Source organism: Haliotis cracherodii, unplaced genomic scaffold, assembly GCF_022045235.1.
Source record: "Haliotis cracherodii isolate W230 unplaced genomic scaffold, xgHalCrac1.p SCAF_15, whole genome shotgun sequence".
In the NCBI taxonomy this organism is placed as follows: Eukaryota; Metazoa; Mollusca; class Gastropoda; order Lepetellida; family Haliotidae; genus Haliotis; species Haliotis cracherodii.
The window spans coordinates 18,492,356-18,507,865 of NW_027266270.1; the positions used below are offsets into that span (position 1 = coordinate 18,492,356).

The window sequence follows — 15,510 nt, forward strand, 5'->3', positions numbered from 1 at the left end:
GAAACTTGTACCTTCTCCACACGTGTAATCTGTACCTTCTCTACACGTGTTACTTGTACTTCCTCTGCACGTATTACTTGTACCACCTCTACACGTGTTACTTGTACCACCTCTACACTTTCTACTTGTACCACCTCTACACTTGCTACTTGTACCACCTTTACACGTGTTACTTGTACCACCTCTACACGTATTACTTGTACCTTCTCTACACGCACTACTTGTATCACCTCTAAACGTGTTACTTGTACCACATCTATGCGTGTTACTTGTACCACCTCTACATGTATTACTTGTATCACCTCTACACGTGTTACTTGTACCACATCTATGCGTGTTACTTGTACCACCTCTACACGTATTACTTGTACCATCTCTACACGTATTACGTGTACCACCTCTACACTTTCTACTTGTGCCACATCTACACTTGCTACTTGTACCATCTCTACACATGTTACTTATACCATCTCTACACATGTTACTTATACCATCTCTACATATTTTACTTTATACCATCTCTACACGTGTTACTTATACCATCTCTACGCGTGTTACTTGTACCTTCTCTACACATGTTACTTATACCATCTCTACACGTGTTACTTGTACCATCTCTACACATGTTACTTGTATCTTCTCTACACATGTTACTTGTACCATCTCTACATGTGTTACTTGTACCATCTCTACACTCGTTACTTGTACCATCTCTACACATGTTACTTGTACCATCTCTACACATGTTACTTGTACCATCTCTACACATGTTACTTGTACCCTCTCTACGTGTGTTACTTGTACCATCTCTACGTGTGTTACTTGTACCATCTCTACACATGTTACTTACACCATCTCTACACATGTTACTTGTACAATCTCTACACATGTTACTTATACCATCTCTACACATGTGACTTATACCATCTATACACATATTACTTATACCATCTCTACACATGTTACTTATACCTCCTCTACACAAGTGACTTGTACCTTCTCTACACGTGTTACTTATACCATCTCTACACATGTTACTTGTACCTTCTCTACACATGTTACTTATACCTCTTCTACACATGTTACTTGTACCTTCTCTATACATGTTACTTATACCATCTCTACACATGTGACTTATACCATCTCTACACGTGTTACTTGTACCATCTCTACACATGTTACTTATACCATCTCTACACATGTGACTTATACCATCTCTACACGTGTTACTTGTACCTTCTCTACACATGTTACTTATACCTTTTCTACACATGTTACTTAGACCATCTCTACACGTGCTACTTATACCATCTCTACACGTGTTATTTGTATCTTCTCTACACGTGTTACTTATACCATCTCTACACATGTTACTTATACGGTCTCTACACATGTTACTTGTACCTTCTCTACACATGTTACTTATACCATCTCTACACATGTTACTTATACCATCTCTACACATGTTACTTATACCTTCTCTACACATGTGACTTGTACCTTCTCTACACGTATTACTTGTACCTTCTCTACACATGTTACTTATACCATCTCTACACATGTGACTTATACCTTCTCTACACATGTGACTTGTACCTTCTCTACACGTATTACCTGTACCTTCTCTACACATGTTACTTATACCATCTCTACATATGTTACTGATACCATCTCTACACATGTTACTTAGACCATCTCTACACGTGTTACTTGTACCTTCTCTACACATGTTACTTATACCATCTCTACACATGTGACTTATGCCATCTCTACACATGTTACTTATACCATCTCTACACGTGTTACTTGTACCATGTCTACACGTGTTACTTGTACCATCTCTACACGTGTTACTGCATTTCGAATAATTCGAATAATTCTGCATTTCAGAGACGCAATAATTGCGACATTCGTCAGCGAAGGAACCAGCATGTTTGGCGGTATCGTGGTCTTTTCCATCCTGGGGTTTATGTCCAAAGAGACAGGAATTCCTGTGTTAGAGGTCGTCTCCTCAGGTACATGGGCATGTTTATCTGGCTGCCTTTAATTGTTTGTAGTTGTTCCCCCTGACAAGCTTAAGGCCTCAAATAACATAGCCTGTATACGTGAGCATCACTACATTAACTGTTTCATCAAATGCCTTTGCATGTGTTTGTGACGGATATCACCTTTTTGCGAACACCTGGTATCATCACTTTTTGATTGTGAATCAGAAACATATGCTCATGATATTGTCGGAATCGCACAATGGACTCTGTTTGTAGCAGAGATTTCTTGTGAATATGGAAAGGGTTTTACTGTTTTAATTTTCCCACATGATGAAAAGACCATACTCGAACAGTACATTACACGTGTAGGCATTATCTCGTTTTGAATGGATAACCGTGACCCTCACGTGATCAACGAAAGGTCAAGCTGACATGGTTTTGCAACAATTTAACACTTTAACACACATGATTAACACGTCAATGTGAGCGGAAACGTTGCTATGCATTCTGATTTAATTAGAACTAGATTCTGCATGGCGTTACGTAAACAATATAAAATAGTTTGCACCATCTAGACTTCCTTTGTTTGCCGAGGATGGGCATAGTTTGCATAAAAGATCACTCGAATAGGAACGTTTTGTATTATAGAGATAAACATGATATTTGGCTAGACAGTATGACTACTCGATCAATTATATACCCTATGTCAATAATATTTATCTCATTTAAATCAAATATTTTACTCCCATTGATTACTCTCTCTGTGTCACGATCTTACATATCCTCAATATAACTTCAGGTCAGGTTAAAACTGAAGAAACTTTGACCGCACAATAATAGGAAGGACGCATGAATATTTTCGCCAATCAGATATCAGCTTTCTAAAACAATCCGACCTCATTGAATTCTATAATTTGTCATTTAAACGATGCGATACGATTCTTACAAATTAAAATGTGGCTGCCATGGCGCTGATGAACGTACAGTATCCGTGATTCCATAATATAGCGCAATATTAAGATACTTCATTCGGAACTGCCTGATTACGTTCATTTTAGGGATAACAAATCAGATCTGATAAACGTGGCAAGATTCAGAACCACGCCGATTCACTGATTCACCGATTGACAGAAAGAGCTATGAAATCGGAGAAATATTGAGAAGACACGAATTCAATCATTTACATAAAATTGTCTCTGTCCAAATATCATTCCAGGACCCGGATTAGGCTACGTCACTTACCCAGAAGCCCTCACTCATCTTCCGATCCCCAGGCTGTGGAGCTTCCTGTTCTTCGCCATGCTCGTCTTTGTTGCCATCGACTCTATAGTATGTATATCTGGTGTTAGTATGCATCAACAGGTGACTAATTAAACATGAACTGCTGTAAAGTCGAACATGTAAGACCTAACAAAGTCCTCCATTCGGATATTTACACACGCACACGCACACGCACACGCGCACACATGCACGCGTGCACACACACACACACACGCAAGCACACGCACACACGCACGCACACACACACACACACATACACGGCAAGTGACTATTATATCTACAGTTATTCATTCGTCACGAAGGGGTACGGGTAGCCATGTCGTCTAAGGCTCCCTTGGACATGCCAGAACCTATGGTCGTGTGTGCACTGTGCTCGTGGGTTTCACCAAAGTGGTAAACATCTGAGACCTGCATCACTTCGGGTTTTCTACCCACATTAAACTGACACGCCGTGATATAACTGAAATACTGTTCAACGAGGCGTTAAACCCAATTCACGCACTCACTCACAATTTACGGATGTATATGTAGCGTATTTTCCCTGCAGTTCTCGATGGTAGAGACGTGTATCTCCGCCGTGGTGGACCATTTCCCCTCCTTAATGAGGCGCCGCCTTGCTGTCACAGTCGCCTTCTGTTGTCTGTCATACTTCACCGGGCTCCTCTTTACAACACAGGTGAAACAAGCAACGGAACACATGGAAGTCCATGTGAAAAATATCAAGCTGCTGATTTCAACTGATAACAGCCTGATTTGCATGCATTTCATCTTCTGTCAATCATTTGAAACATGTATAAATGTCTGTTTCAGGGAGGAAGGTACGCCTTTACACTTATATATGTTTCCTTTATCTTTCTTCCTGTATGTTTCCTTTACCTTCCTATATCCATGTTTCCTTTACATTCCTATCTGTATGTTTCCCTTACCTTCCTATCTGTATGTTTCCTTTACCTTCCTACCTGTGTGTTTCCTCTACCTTCCTACCTGTGTGTTTCCTTTACCTTCCTACCTGTATGTTTCCTTTACCTTCCTATCTGTGTGTTCCCTTTACCTTCCTACCTGAATGTTTCCTTTACCTTCCTTTCTGTGTGTTCCCTTTACCTTCCTATCTGTGTGTTCCCTTTACCTTCCTATCTGTGTGTTCACTTTACCTTCCTACCTGTGTGTTTCCTCTACCTTCCTATCTGTATGTTTCCTTTACCTTCCTACCTGTATGTTTCCTTTACCTTCCTACCTGTGTGTTTCCTTTACCTTCCTATCTGTATGTTTCCTTTACCTTCCTACCTGTATGTTTCCTTTACCTTCCTATCTGTATGTTTCCTTTACCTTCCTACCTGTATGTTTCCTTTACCTTCCTACCTGTGTGTTTCCTTTACCTTCCTACTTGAATGTTTCCTTTACCTTCCTACCTGTGTGTTCCCTTTACCTTCCTACCTGTATGTTTCCTTTACCTTCCCATATCCATGTTTCCTTTACCTTCCTATAAAATGCATGTTTCCCTTACCTTCTTACCTGCATGTTTTCCTTACCTTCCTACCTGCATGTTTTCCTTTACCTTCCTACCTGTATGTTTCCTTTACCTTCCTATCTGTATGTTTCCTTTACCTTCCTACCTGGAAGGGGGCGCTTTAGTAGCCTAGTGGTTAAAGCGTTCACTCCTCACGCCAAATAGCCGGTTCGATACCCCACATGGATACAATGCATGAAGCCCATTTCGGTGTCTCCCGCCGTCATAATGCTGGAATATTGCTGAAGGCGGTTTAAAACCATATTCACTCACTACATGTATATATTTCCTTTATCTCCCACCTATATGTACTGAACAACAAAAGTTCCTGTGACATTGAATAAGATTTAACCAAAGTTATGTTTTTTACCAAATCTGAAACAATTTCGGTTTGCAACAAATAAAAGACTCCTGTAAGTGTTCAAACGGTTCAATTTGCCATACTGACTTCAGAAAATGCGTGATTTCAAAATAAAAACATGAACAAAATGTCAATTTACAAATCAATAGCGTGTGTGTCCACACATCACATCTTCGAATGGAATGGACCAGGCGTAGCACAAAGTCCTTTGGGATATCTGTCCATATCTGCTGGAGCATGTTTCGAAGTTCCTGGAGTGTCTGTGGAACACGTGGTTGACGTCGAAGGCGCCGATCCATCTCATCCCACATGTGCTCAATTGGTGAGAGATCAGGGGAGCGAGCCGGCCAGGGGATGACATTCACATTCCTGAACAAGTCGAGCAATATGAGGCCGGGCGTTGTCATGTTGAAAGGTAATACCTGGGCCATGACGTCGCAAAAACGGTAGAACAACAGGGTCAATGATCTCGTCGCGGTAGCGCTGTCCATTGAGATTTCCTTTGTCTTGCTGTAACCCCACCCCAATCCATAACGCTGCCACCCCCCGAACCGATCATCTTCCATGACACAATGATTGACGTAACGTTCATCTCGACGTCGGTACACTCGAATCCGTCCATCGCTGTGGCTGAGGTGAAAACGAGATTCGTCAGTGAATAGAACTTGTCCCCACTGCATGGCCGTCCAGCGTAGACGCTGTCTCCACCACTGTAGACGTGCTTGACGGTGGTTTCCTGTCAAAATGGGACGTCTGGTGGGGTCTTCTGGCGACAATCCCTGCACATCTGAGGCGGTGACGTACGGTTTGTGAAGATATTCTTCGAAGGCCAGGGATGCTTTTTGCAGTCACTGTTGCTGGCTGGAATCGATTTCGTAGGTGTGTTGTACGAATCCAGTTGTCTTGACGATTATTGGTTACGCGTGGCCTGCCACTCCGGAGATGGTCTCTGACTGCATTCGTCTGTTGCCAACGTTGCCATAAACACCAAATGGTGTTTCTGTGGACGATAAATTGTCTTGCGACATCACGTTGACTCGATCCTTCTTCAGGCATACCAATGGCTCGCAGACGCTCATTTTCGGACAGGCTTGGCATTTCGTGATGTTGAATAATTGCGTAATTTTGTTGCTTTTCTGAGTGGTTGTTGTCAGCACGATGCTAATCAATGCATATGGAATCCCGTTAACGCACATGTTTTTATACCCATTCTTGGGTAGTGAAATGCAAGGGGCTTGCATAGAAGTCAATTTTTGCATGGAATACATGCTTTTCTGTAGCAGTTGCGTTTTTGTGACTTGATTCCATACATGTACTACAATATTGAAAACAAAACTCTACTTGTTTGAAAAATGCACTGAAATATTGGCGTCACAGGAACTTTTGATGTTGAGTATATGATTGCTTTACCTTCCTGCCGGTATTTGTTTCAGGGAGGAATGTACATGTTTCAACTGGTAGACTGGTACCTTTCCTTCATCTTCCTGCTGAAGGCGGCGTTTCTTGAGTGCGTGGTCATTGCCTGGGTCTACGGTAAAATCACCATTTCTTTGAACAGTTGTAGTCGGGTTCGTGCAATGGACTCTGCTTGAACATAGCTTTATTTTCATTATGCTTCTATTGAGGTGAAGGTGAGGTGAAATGGGATTTAACGTCACGTCCAAGATTATTGCACTTATATAGCGACATGCATGCACGTGTATGTGTGGCTGCTTGTACTAATCCGGACTGATGCCGATTTATAGTGCTAGCACACTGAGATACCATGCCGCAGTTAAACATGAATACCCAACTCAGACACAGTATACTGACTCCGAGTCGACCACTCCTTGTTTTAGCCCCTTAATGCCGAGCGCCAGACAGGGTAACAACAAGTACCATCTTTTATAGTCTTTTTGTATGACGCGGCTAGGGATCGAACCCCGGACCTTCCGCTCTCCAGGCGGACGCTCTTCCATTAAACCACGGAGGCGGTCTCTTCTATTGAGAGATAGCTACTGAATGCCTTCCATTAATACAATCGTATGTGTATAAGTGATGACTGTCTTTATATGTTTGATTTGTTTGTTTGTTGTTTAACGCCACACTCAGCAATATTCCAGCTATATAAAGGCAGTCTGCAAATAATCGAGTCTGGTCCAGACAATCCTGTGATTGACATCATGAGCATCGATCCACGCAATTGGGATACGATGACATGCATCAACCAAGTCAGCAAGTCTGACCACCCGATCCCGTTAGTCGCCTCTCACGACAAGCATAGGATATGTTTGAATGTGAATATGTTTTTATTTATATCCAGGCATACGAGAGTTTTGTGCAGACATCAAGATGATGATAGGACGGGAGCCGCCATTTTTTTTCAAGCTCACCTGGTGTTACATCACTCCCGTCCTACTGCTGGTGAGACATAATGGAGAGATAATGTATGTTGTTTTATGCCGCTGTCAGCAGTGTAACAACTACATCACAGCCGATGCAAGTCCCTATTTTGACCTTATGTTCCCATGTTCTTTCTGGTAAACGATTGACTTGCCTTTGTATGTATTTGTGGGTGACAGGTGCCACTGGTGGCGTACGATACGTTCACCTTTTCGCTAACACCTGGTATAATCCCTATTTCATAGTAATTCATTAGCACAATGTCGTGCTTGTGATATAGTCGGAATCGTACAATGGACTTTCATTTTAATAGATATCTTTTATGATTATGGAAATTGTTTTTTCGGGTGCCCCATTCTTAACATTTGCGAAAAGTTGTGTTAAACCCACTCACTTTTCTCACACAGAGTTTTGAAAACACACGAATCAGCATGTATCCATGTCCATTTATGAAACGTATCCCTTCAACATAAATTCAAAATAGTACCGTACAGGGGTGGCCCAGTCATCTAAGGCGCCGCAATTCGCTGTGCAGAGCTGCGTCCCTTGGGCACCCTAGAAACCTATGGTCGTGGGTTCGAATCCCGGTTCGCCCCGATTAGATTTCTAGGTTTGTCAGCACCATTACCGTGATCGTGGGTTTCGTGGTTAACGTCTGAGACCTCCATCTTTTCGGGCTTTCCTCCACATTAAGCTGACACGCCGTGATATAACTGGAATACTGTTAAAAGCGGTGTTAAACCCAACGCACTCACTCAAAATAGCACAATGACATACATATATCGATATCTTCATAGACCGCCTTCATATTCATCCTCACGACGTACAAGCCACCGACCTATGGGAAGTACAAGTACCCGGATTACGCCACTACCATTGGTTGGTTCCTGACAGCCATTCCCGTCATCCCCTTTGTTGTCATGGCAATAAAGGCATTGAGCGAGGCTAAGGGAACGTTATTACAGGTTTGTAACAAAGATGTAAGGGTTACCAATGTAATACATTGAAAACATTCAACTGAGACTCGTACGCCACCTCCACTAAGCACTTCAACCACCAAATAGGTTATATATAGTATTAAGATGATGGGGACAAGGGTGATCTGCAGAGTTGCGTCCCTTGGGCACGCCAGAAACTTATGATTGGGGGTTCGAATCCTGGTTGGCCCCGAATATGTTTCTAGGATTGTCAGCACCATACCCGTGCTTGTGGGTTTCACCGAAGTCACTTCGGGCTTTCCTTCCACATTTAGCTGACACGCCGGGTTATAACTGGAACACTGTTCAAAGTGGTGTTAAACCTCACTCACTCACTCACTCACACAGTGATCTGAGTGCAAACGAATTTCCTAAGTGAGTGTTAATGAACGGCGCGAAGATCGCTTTGTAGAGCGCGGCTCAATAGGCAGACATACATTATATACAGTGGTAACAATAAAACATGTGCAAGCCATTATTCAGAAATATTTAATGGATGAAATATTGCCACCGCGACGTCAATTATTACACACGCATGTTCTGTCGAAACATTCCGATCGTTGAGGGAGGTGAGGTGCAATGGGGTTTAACCCCCTGGATGCCATTTGGCACAGCCATAGTACACAGGCTATTTTGATGTGGCAGCCAGAGGGTTAAGTGCGTTGAGTTCAACGTCACTTTGAACAGTATTTCGGTTATATAAGGGTGTGTCATCTTGATGTGGGAGGAGGAGACCCACAGTGCTGACTGCTGACAAACCAAGTTTATTGCACTTACACTCTTCAAAAAAGGAAACACACAGGTAGATTTTAAGTAAATTATTGTACCTAATAAAGTCGATATATTTAATTTATTATCATAAATACAAATATGAAATTTTGGAGCTCGATAGTCACGTGTTATCGATGAAAAAGGCATTGAAAACTGTTCATTGTCATGTCACAGAAGGCCACACGGTTACGCTGAACTCAGCATCTCGTGTCACTGCCCCGGACAGCAATCACGGCCCTGCATCTCCTCGGCACTGACTGGATAAGTGAACGAATTCTGTCCTGCGGAATTCTGCGCAATTATGCTTGTAACGCGTTGGTCAGTTGTGGGAGTATCTGCGGCGTGTTCTGACGTTGACGTACACGTCGATCGAGTTCATCCCTGAGGTGTTCGATTGGGTTGAGATCTTGAGATCTCGACGGTCAGGACAAGTCGTTGATGTTGGCATTATGAAGGTTGTCTACCGTGACATGAGCTGTGTGCGGTAGAGTGTTGTCCCGTTGAAACAGATCCCTCTGGCGGTCAATGATTGGAAGAAGGTGGGGTTGAAGAATTTGATTCATGCTGCGATTTGCTGTCAAATTTCCTTGAACCACAACCAAGTCAGATCTCGTGGTGTAGGATATAACCACCATGACACTACCGCCACCGAATTTGTCGAATTCACGTACACAATGTTGGGCAAAACGCTCATTTCGACAGCGATAAACGCGTTGTCCTCCATCTCGCCGGTGAAGAAGAAATCGTGATTCATCGCTATACCACACGCCTCTCCAGTTTCTCAAATTCCAAGGCTGTGGCATTGCGATCACGTAGGTGGAACAGTCGAATGTAGCGATCCTGTGCAGCAGGGGTGGTAACACTTGGTCTGCAATGGAATTGAACTGTGTGTATCGGTCACGAAGGCGGCAAATGGTGCTGTGGTGGACGTTGAAGTGGCGTGCAACAGAAGACTGCGATTCCCTTCTTTGAATACGCCCTATGGCGATGTTCCGATCGGCAGCGCTAAGTCTCGGCATTTTCGATCTTGAAAAATGTTGACAATTGAATGACAAATCATTGGCTTATGTTTGCCTTTTTATAGCCACTACCGCGAGTTACGAATGCCAAAACTTGCACGTGCATTTTGCTTTACTGCTTTCCTCCGTGACATTTTTTTAACAAGTGTGAAAACAATGCCGTTTAAGAAATTGCAAATCGACAGTTTATCGAACATCAGGTCAGCAACATTTTCCAATAACATATATCCAATTTAAATACCGGATTTGTTTGTGTAGTCAGGTTAAATGAACTACATACTACCTGTGCGTTTCTTTTTTTGTAGAGTGTATATAGCGACGTGCATGGACGTGTGTGTGACTGCTTGTACTAGTCCGAACTGAAGCCGATGTTATAGTGCTAGCCCACTGAGACGCTATGCCGCAGTTTAACATGAACACCCCACTCAGGCACAGTATACCGATTCCGAGTCGCCCAGTCCTTGTTTTAGCCCCTTAATGCCGTGCGTCAGGCAGGGCATCAACAAGTACCATCTTTTAACGTCTTTTGGTATGACGCAGCCGGAGATCGAACCTCGAACATTCCGCTCTCCGGGTGGACGCTCCCCCACTCAACCACGGAGGCGGTCGAAATGGGGTTTAACCTACGTTTATGATTGTTGTACTTGTATAGCAACGTGCATGCGTGTGCGTGTGTGTGTGCGTGTGTGTGTTTGGCTGCCTGTACTCGTCCAGACTGGTGCTAGCTCTATAGTGCCAGCCCACTGAGATACCACAGTTTTAACATGAATATCCCACTCAGACAAAAGGTAATGACTCCTATCCCACAATTCTCTCCCTAACATATATACTGACCTTCCTATTTCTAGCGCTTACGGGCGTCCCTTACCCCCGAGGCCGCCTGGTGTCCCTCGGAGAAAACCCAAAGAGAGTTGTTCTTGGCGAAGAGGCTGGCGGAAAAAGACGGACGGGGACAAGCAACCGAAGAAGGCGAGCCCAGTGTATAAATCGTTCGTCACCACCCTTCCCTTTTCGTCAACCCGTCCGGAATGACAGGACTGGTCACGAAATGGTTTGGGAGCAAAGGTGTTGAATGCATTTTGACAGACTCTCAAAATACCGCTTTTGGAGTCAAACTACGGAAAGTAGATTGTAAAACCAACAGGACTGTGCTGTGCAGAGTGGGTTCGAATCCTGGTTCGCCCCGATTATATAAAACCAAAGTCTCTCAAACTAATTCTGATAGCATATACGGTATGTCTTCCGTTGTTCCTTATTCGTGGGGACCAAGTATGCACTAATACGTATTCTACTCAACGTTTGATAGGGATAATCAAGTATGTCATTCAAAATATACACACTTCACATATCATGAGTCAGTTGTGTGTATCAACGAGACCAAAACATATCTTTGAAAAATGGAACAGTATTTATTGCATCTTACCTCTTATACCAGTGAGTTATCTCATCTCGTTCTACAATATTGTTGTTGTTGGTTTGTTGTTTAACGCTGCACTCAGCAATATTCCAGCTATATGACGGCGGTCGGTAAATAATCGTGTCTGAACCAGACAATCTAGTGATTGATATCATGAGCATAGATCCACGCAATTGGGATCGATGACATGCATCAACCAAGTCAGCGAGCCTGACCACCCGATCCCGTTAGTCGTCTTTTACGACAAGCATAGTCACCTTTTTACGGCAAGCATGGGTTGCTGAAGACCTATTCTACCCCGGAATCTTCACGGGTCCGTTCTACAATAACTAACCCCTAACGTACATAAACCTCGCAGAGAAAACTTAAATCCTGAACTGAAGAATGGACCCTGGATCTGCTTTCTCAGACGCTGTGACATGTCCCGCGCATGCGCGTCGTCAGGTCTCATCTGCTTGTCGAATTTTGGTGTTTTGGGTGTTTCATTCTGCTGTCCTTCTCGCCAGTTTCTCCTGACAGTTAACATATTACAAGCCCGCGTACTTCTACCTGCGTCGTGACCTGTGCGAGTTGTGCTATTGTTTCACTCTGAACCAGGTATTAAATGACAGGGAGTGTTCCCCTGCCCACAAAAATGTGAACCCCTTGTGGACAATATCGTTAGGGGGCATCTACATCCACTCGCCTAAATTAAACATAGGCAGATCGCACGCACGCACGCACGCACGCACGCACGCACGCACGCACACACACACACTGAGATAGGATTTTTATATTATGGATCCCTCTCTTTTAAAAGATATGTCTTTATTTAGATCAATGTTGGATTCCTTGGTAAAGGTGATGATGACCTTGTAAAATGACTGAAATATTTTGGCGTATTGTAAATTGCTTGTGTGAAAATTTCAGTCATTTTACATATTGACTGTAACATATATACAGCCCTATTCCGGGTCAGAATAGGTCCCCAGCAACCTGTGCCTGTCGTACTGGGCAACTTAATGGATCAGGTGGTCAGGCTCGGTGATTTGGCTGTCTGGTCCAGATTATTTACATACGGCTGTAATACAGCTGGAATAATGCAGCATTAAACAACAGGAGTGATCAGGAGATGACATATCCCCCCGATCCGGTGCAATGCGGAAATGGAGTTTGGCTATTTTTACCCCACATTTGGTTCATTACCATTAGATACCTTCAGTTCAGTGAAGAAAACAATAATGCTGTTCACAATTAATCAATATCCTAAATCATCAAAGGCACCAGTTCATCACTAGTCTAGGTCTGTATGGCAAGTTTCATCCAGAAATATTCAACGCTTTTGGAGTTCTGCTCCGGAAACAGAAAACGTTACGGATGGCTCTGCTGATCGCTATATCCTCCCGAGTTTTTTTCAAAACGGGTGGGGGGAGGGGGTGTACGGATAGCATGCAAACAAATCATAGAATATAAAGATTATATCTCTGTGGAAACGCTTGTATTATAACTTTTTAACAAAGTCGATATTAATAGACGCGTGGGTAGTGTGAAGTTTCTTGGCTTCATATCTGTGCACGTCGACATCAGCCTACCAAGCGAACTGGGTTTTGTCGATGGGACTTCTGCGTCAGTCTCACAAAACATAATTTGCAGCTAGTTTGAGATATAATGAACAAAAGGCTGGAATATATTTACCATGTTATATTAGTACTGGGTCATGTTTGGATTGTAAATTGGCACTGCGCTTGTTGGTGCCTACTAAATATTCGTCACCACTCGCCCCTTTCCGTCGCCTGCAAGAAGACTCGTCCCCCAATCGATGAATGTTATGAGATATACGACAAACCAATCAGAATGCGCGTATGACTTCAGGTACTTCGGTCAAAGAATGCCTCAGTAATATTTTATCTATTTTTACGTATGTTTTGCATCTATCAGATACAGTTAAATATATTCAATCATACTATATAATACGGTAAGTGCCGATGTGTATTCAATAGCATCTGAATAATATATGTGGAAACAATACAAGAATCATTAGGCAACGAGTTGACATTCTTTTAGCTATGCCCGTTTGCGCTTAGACGGAACCAAGTTGGCCACGAGGAGGGCACGAGTCGTAGTTCGGCTTGCCCAAATAACACGAGTTGGTCATGAATGCCTACTATGTTTCATCCGTTCCTAACACTTGGGGGCACGGGTGGCAGAGTCGTCTAGGCGCCGCGAATCGTTGTGCAGAGTTGCGTCCCATAGGCACGCCAAAATCCTATGATTGTTGGTTCGAATCCCGGTTGGCCCCGATTATGTTTCTAGGTTTATCAGCACCATACCCGTGCTCGTGCGTTTCACCGAAGGGGTAAACGTCTGAGACCTGCATCACCTTGGGCTTTCCTCCAACATTAAGCTGACACGCGGTGATATAACTGGAATACTGTTAAACCCAACTCACTCACTAACACTGCATAACAGATGCTTCTATACCTTTGTACTGTACGACAGCAAATAATGAATAAACTTGTTTGAAGATGCTGTTTCATTTCTTCAACCCATTCAATGGGTCGTAGGGAGAGATTAAGTTCTCTGGACTACCTATATCAAACAAAATTAGGCTTTGGTAACTAAGGCTTCCTGTGCAAGCTTAAGCAAGAAAGGTTTATGTCTCGAAGTTGAATTTGGCCATATTCCCTGAAGGATTTAACTTCAGAAAAGGACCTCTGTAAATAACATGAGACCACACAAGGTGGTCCAAAGACGTACATAGATATATATAGATTTATGTGTATATAGATATATATACGTCTTTGGGTGGTCAAACTCTCTCTGCTAATGTGTTTACTTTCACACAAGACCTGTGAAGATCCGGTATAGAATAGGTCTTCAGCCTATTATATTAAATTCAGACTGAAAAAGGGATGTGTATAGGCTGTCAGCTCATAGCGCAGAGAAGGGGATGAGACTGGAATGGGGGTGAGTGTTTTATAAAATATTCCAGCTATACAACAGTGGTCTGTAAATAATCAAGTATGGACCAGACAATCCAGTGATTGACATCACGAGCATCGATCCATGCAATACGACGACATGCATCAACCAAGTCAGCAAGCCTGACCACCCGACCCGTTAGTTGCCATTTACGACAAGCATGGGTGGCTGAAGACCTATTCTACCCGGATCGTCAGGGGTATCCATTACTGCATAAAATGGTGTGTGCTTGTTCAACACCACACTCAGCAAAATAGGGGGGAACAGGTGGCCCAGTCGTCTATGGCGCCGCGATTCACTGTTTAGAGTTGCGTCCCTTGGTCGCTCCAGAAACCTATGATTGTGGGTTCGAATCCCGGTTCGCCCCGACTATGTTTCTAGGTTTGTCAGCACCATGCCCATGGGTTTCACTGAAGTGGTAAACATCCGAGACCTGCACCACTTCGGGTTTTCCTCCCACATTAAGCTGACACGCCGTGATATAACTGGAATACTGTTAAACCCATCTCACTCACTCACTCACTCAGAAAAATATCAGGTTTGTGAGGACAGCCTGTAATAAACATCAGACAATCCAGTGATATTGTCAGCAACGATACACACCATCAGGGTACGATGACATGCCATCAATAAAGTCTGCAAGGTGGCCTGTAATAAACATGTCTGGGCCAGACAATCTAGTGATTGATATTGTCAGCAACAACACACACCATCAGGGTACGATGACATGCCATCAATCAAGTCTGACGACCCGATCCATTTGTAAAATGGCATCTCAGGAAGGTGGCCTGTAATAAACATGTCTGGGCCAGACAATCTAGTGACTGATATTGTCAGCAACAACAC

General features: G+C 43.2%; 1 protein-coding gene across 1 annotated transcript in view; it reads left to right on the forward strand.

The window, feature by feature from the left end:
- Positions 1 to 11,272, forward strand: part of LOC139461893 (sodium-dependent proline transporter-like) — a 32,344-nt gene extending 21,072 nt beyond the window's left edge. The window contains exons 7-13 of the mRNA XM_071243381.1: positions 1,891 to 2,015; positions 3,205 to 3,317; positions 3,817 to 3,945; positions 6,571 to 6,670; positions 7,440 to 7,540; positions 8,317 to 8,484; positions 11,135 to 11,272. Of these exons, the coding sequence (XP_071099482.1) occupies positions 1,891 to 2,015; positions 3,205 to 3,317; positions 3,817 to 3,945; positions 6,571 to 6,670; positions 7,440 to 7,540; positions 8,317 to 8,484; positions 11,135 to 11,272 (874 nt within the window). The remainder of the gene's footprint in view (positions 1 to 1,890; positions 2,016 to 3,204; positions 3,318 to 3,816; positions 3,946 to 6,570; positions 6,671 to 7,439; positions 7,541 to 8,316; positions 8,485 to 11,134) is intronic.
- Positions 11,273 to 15,510: the final 4,238 nt, after the last annotated feature.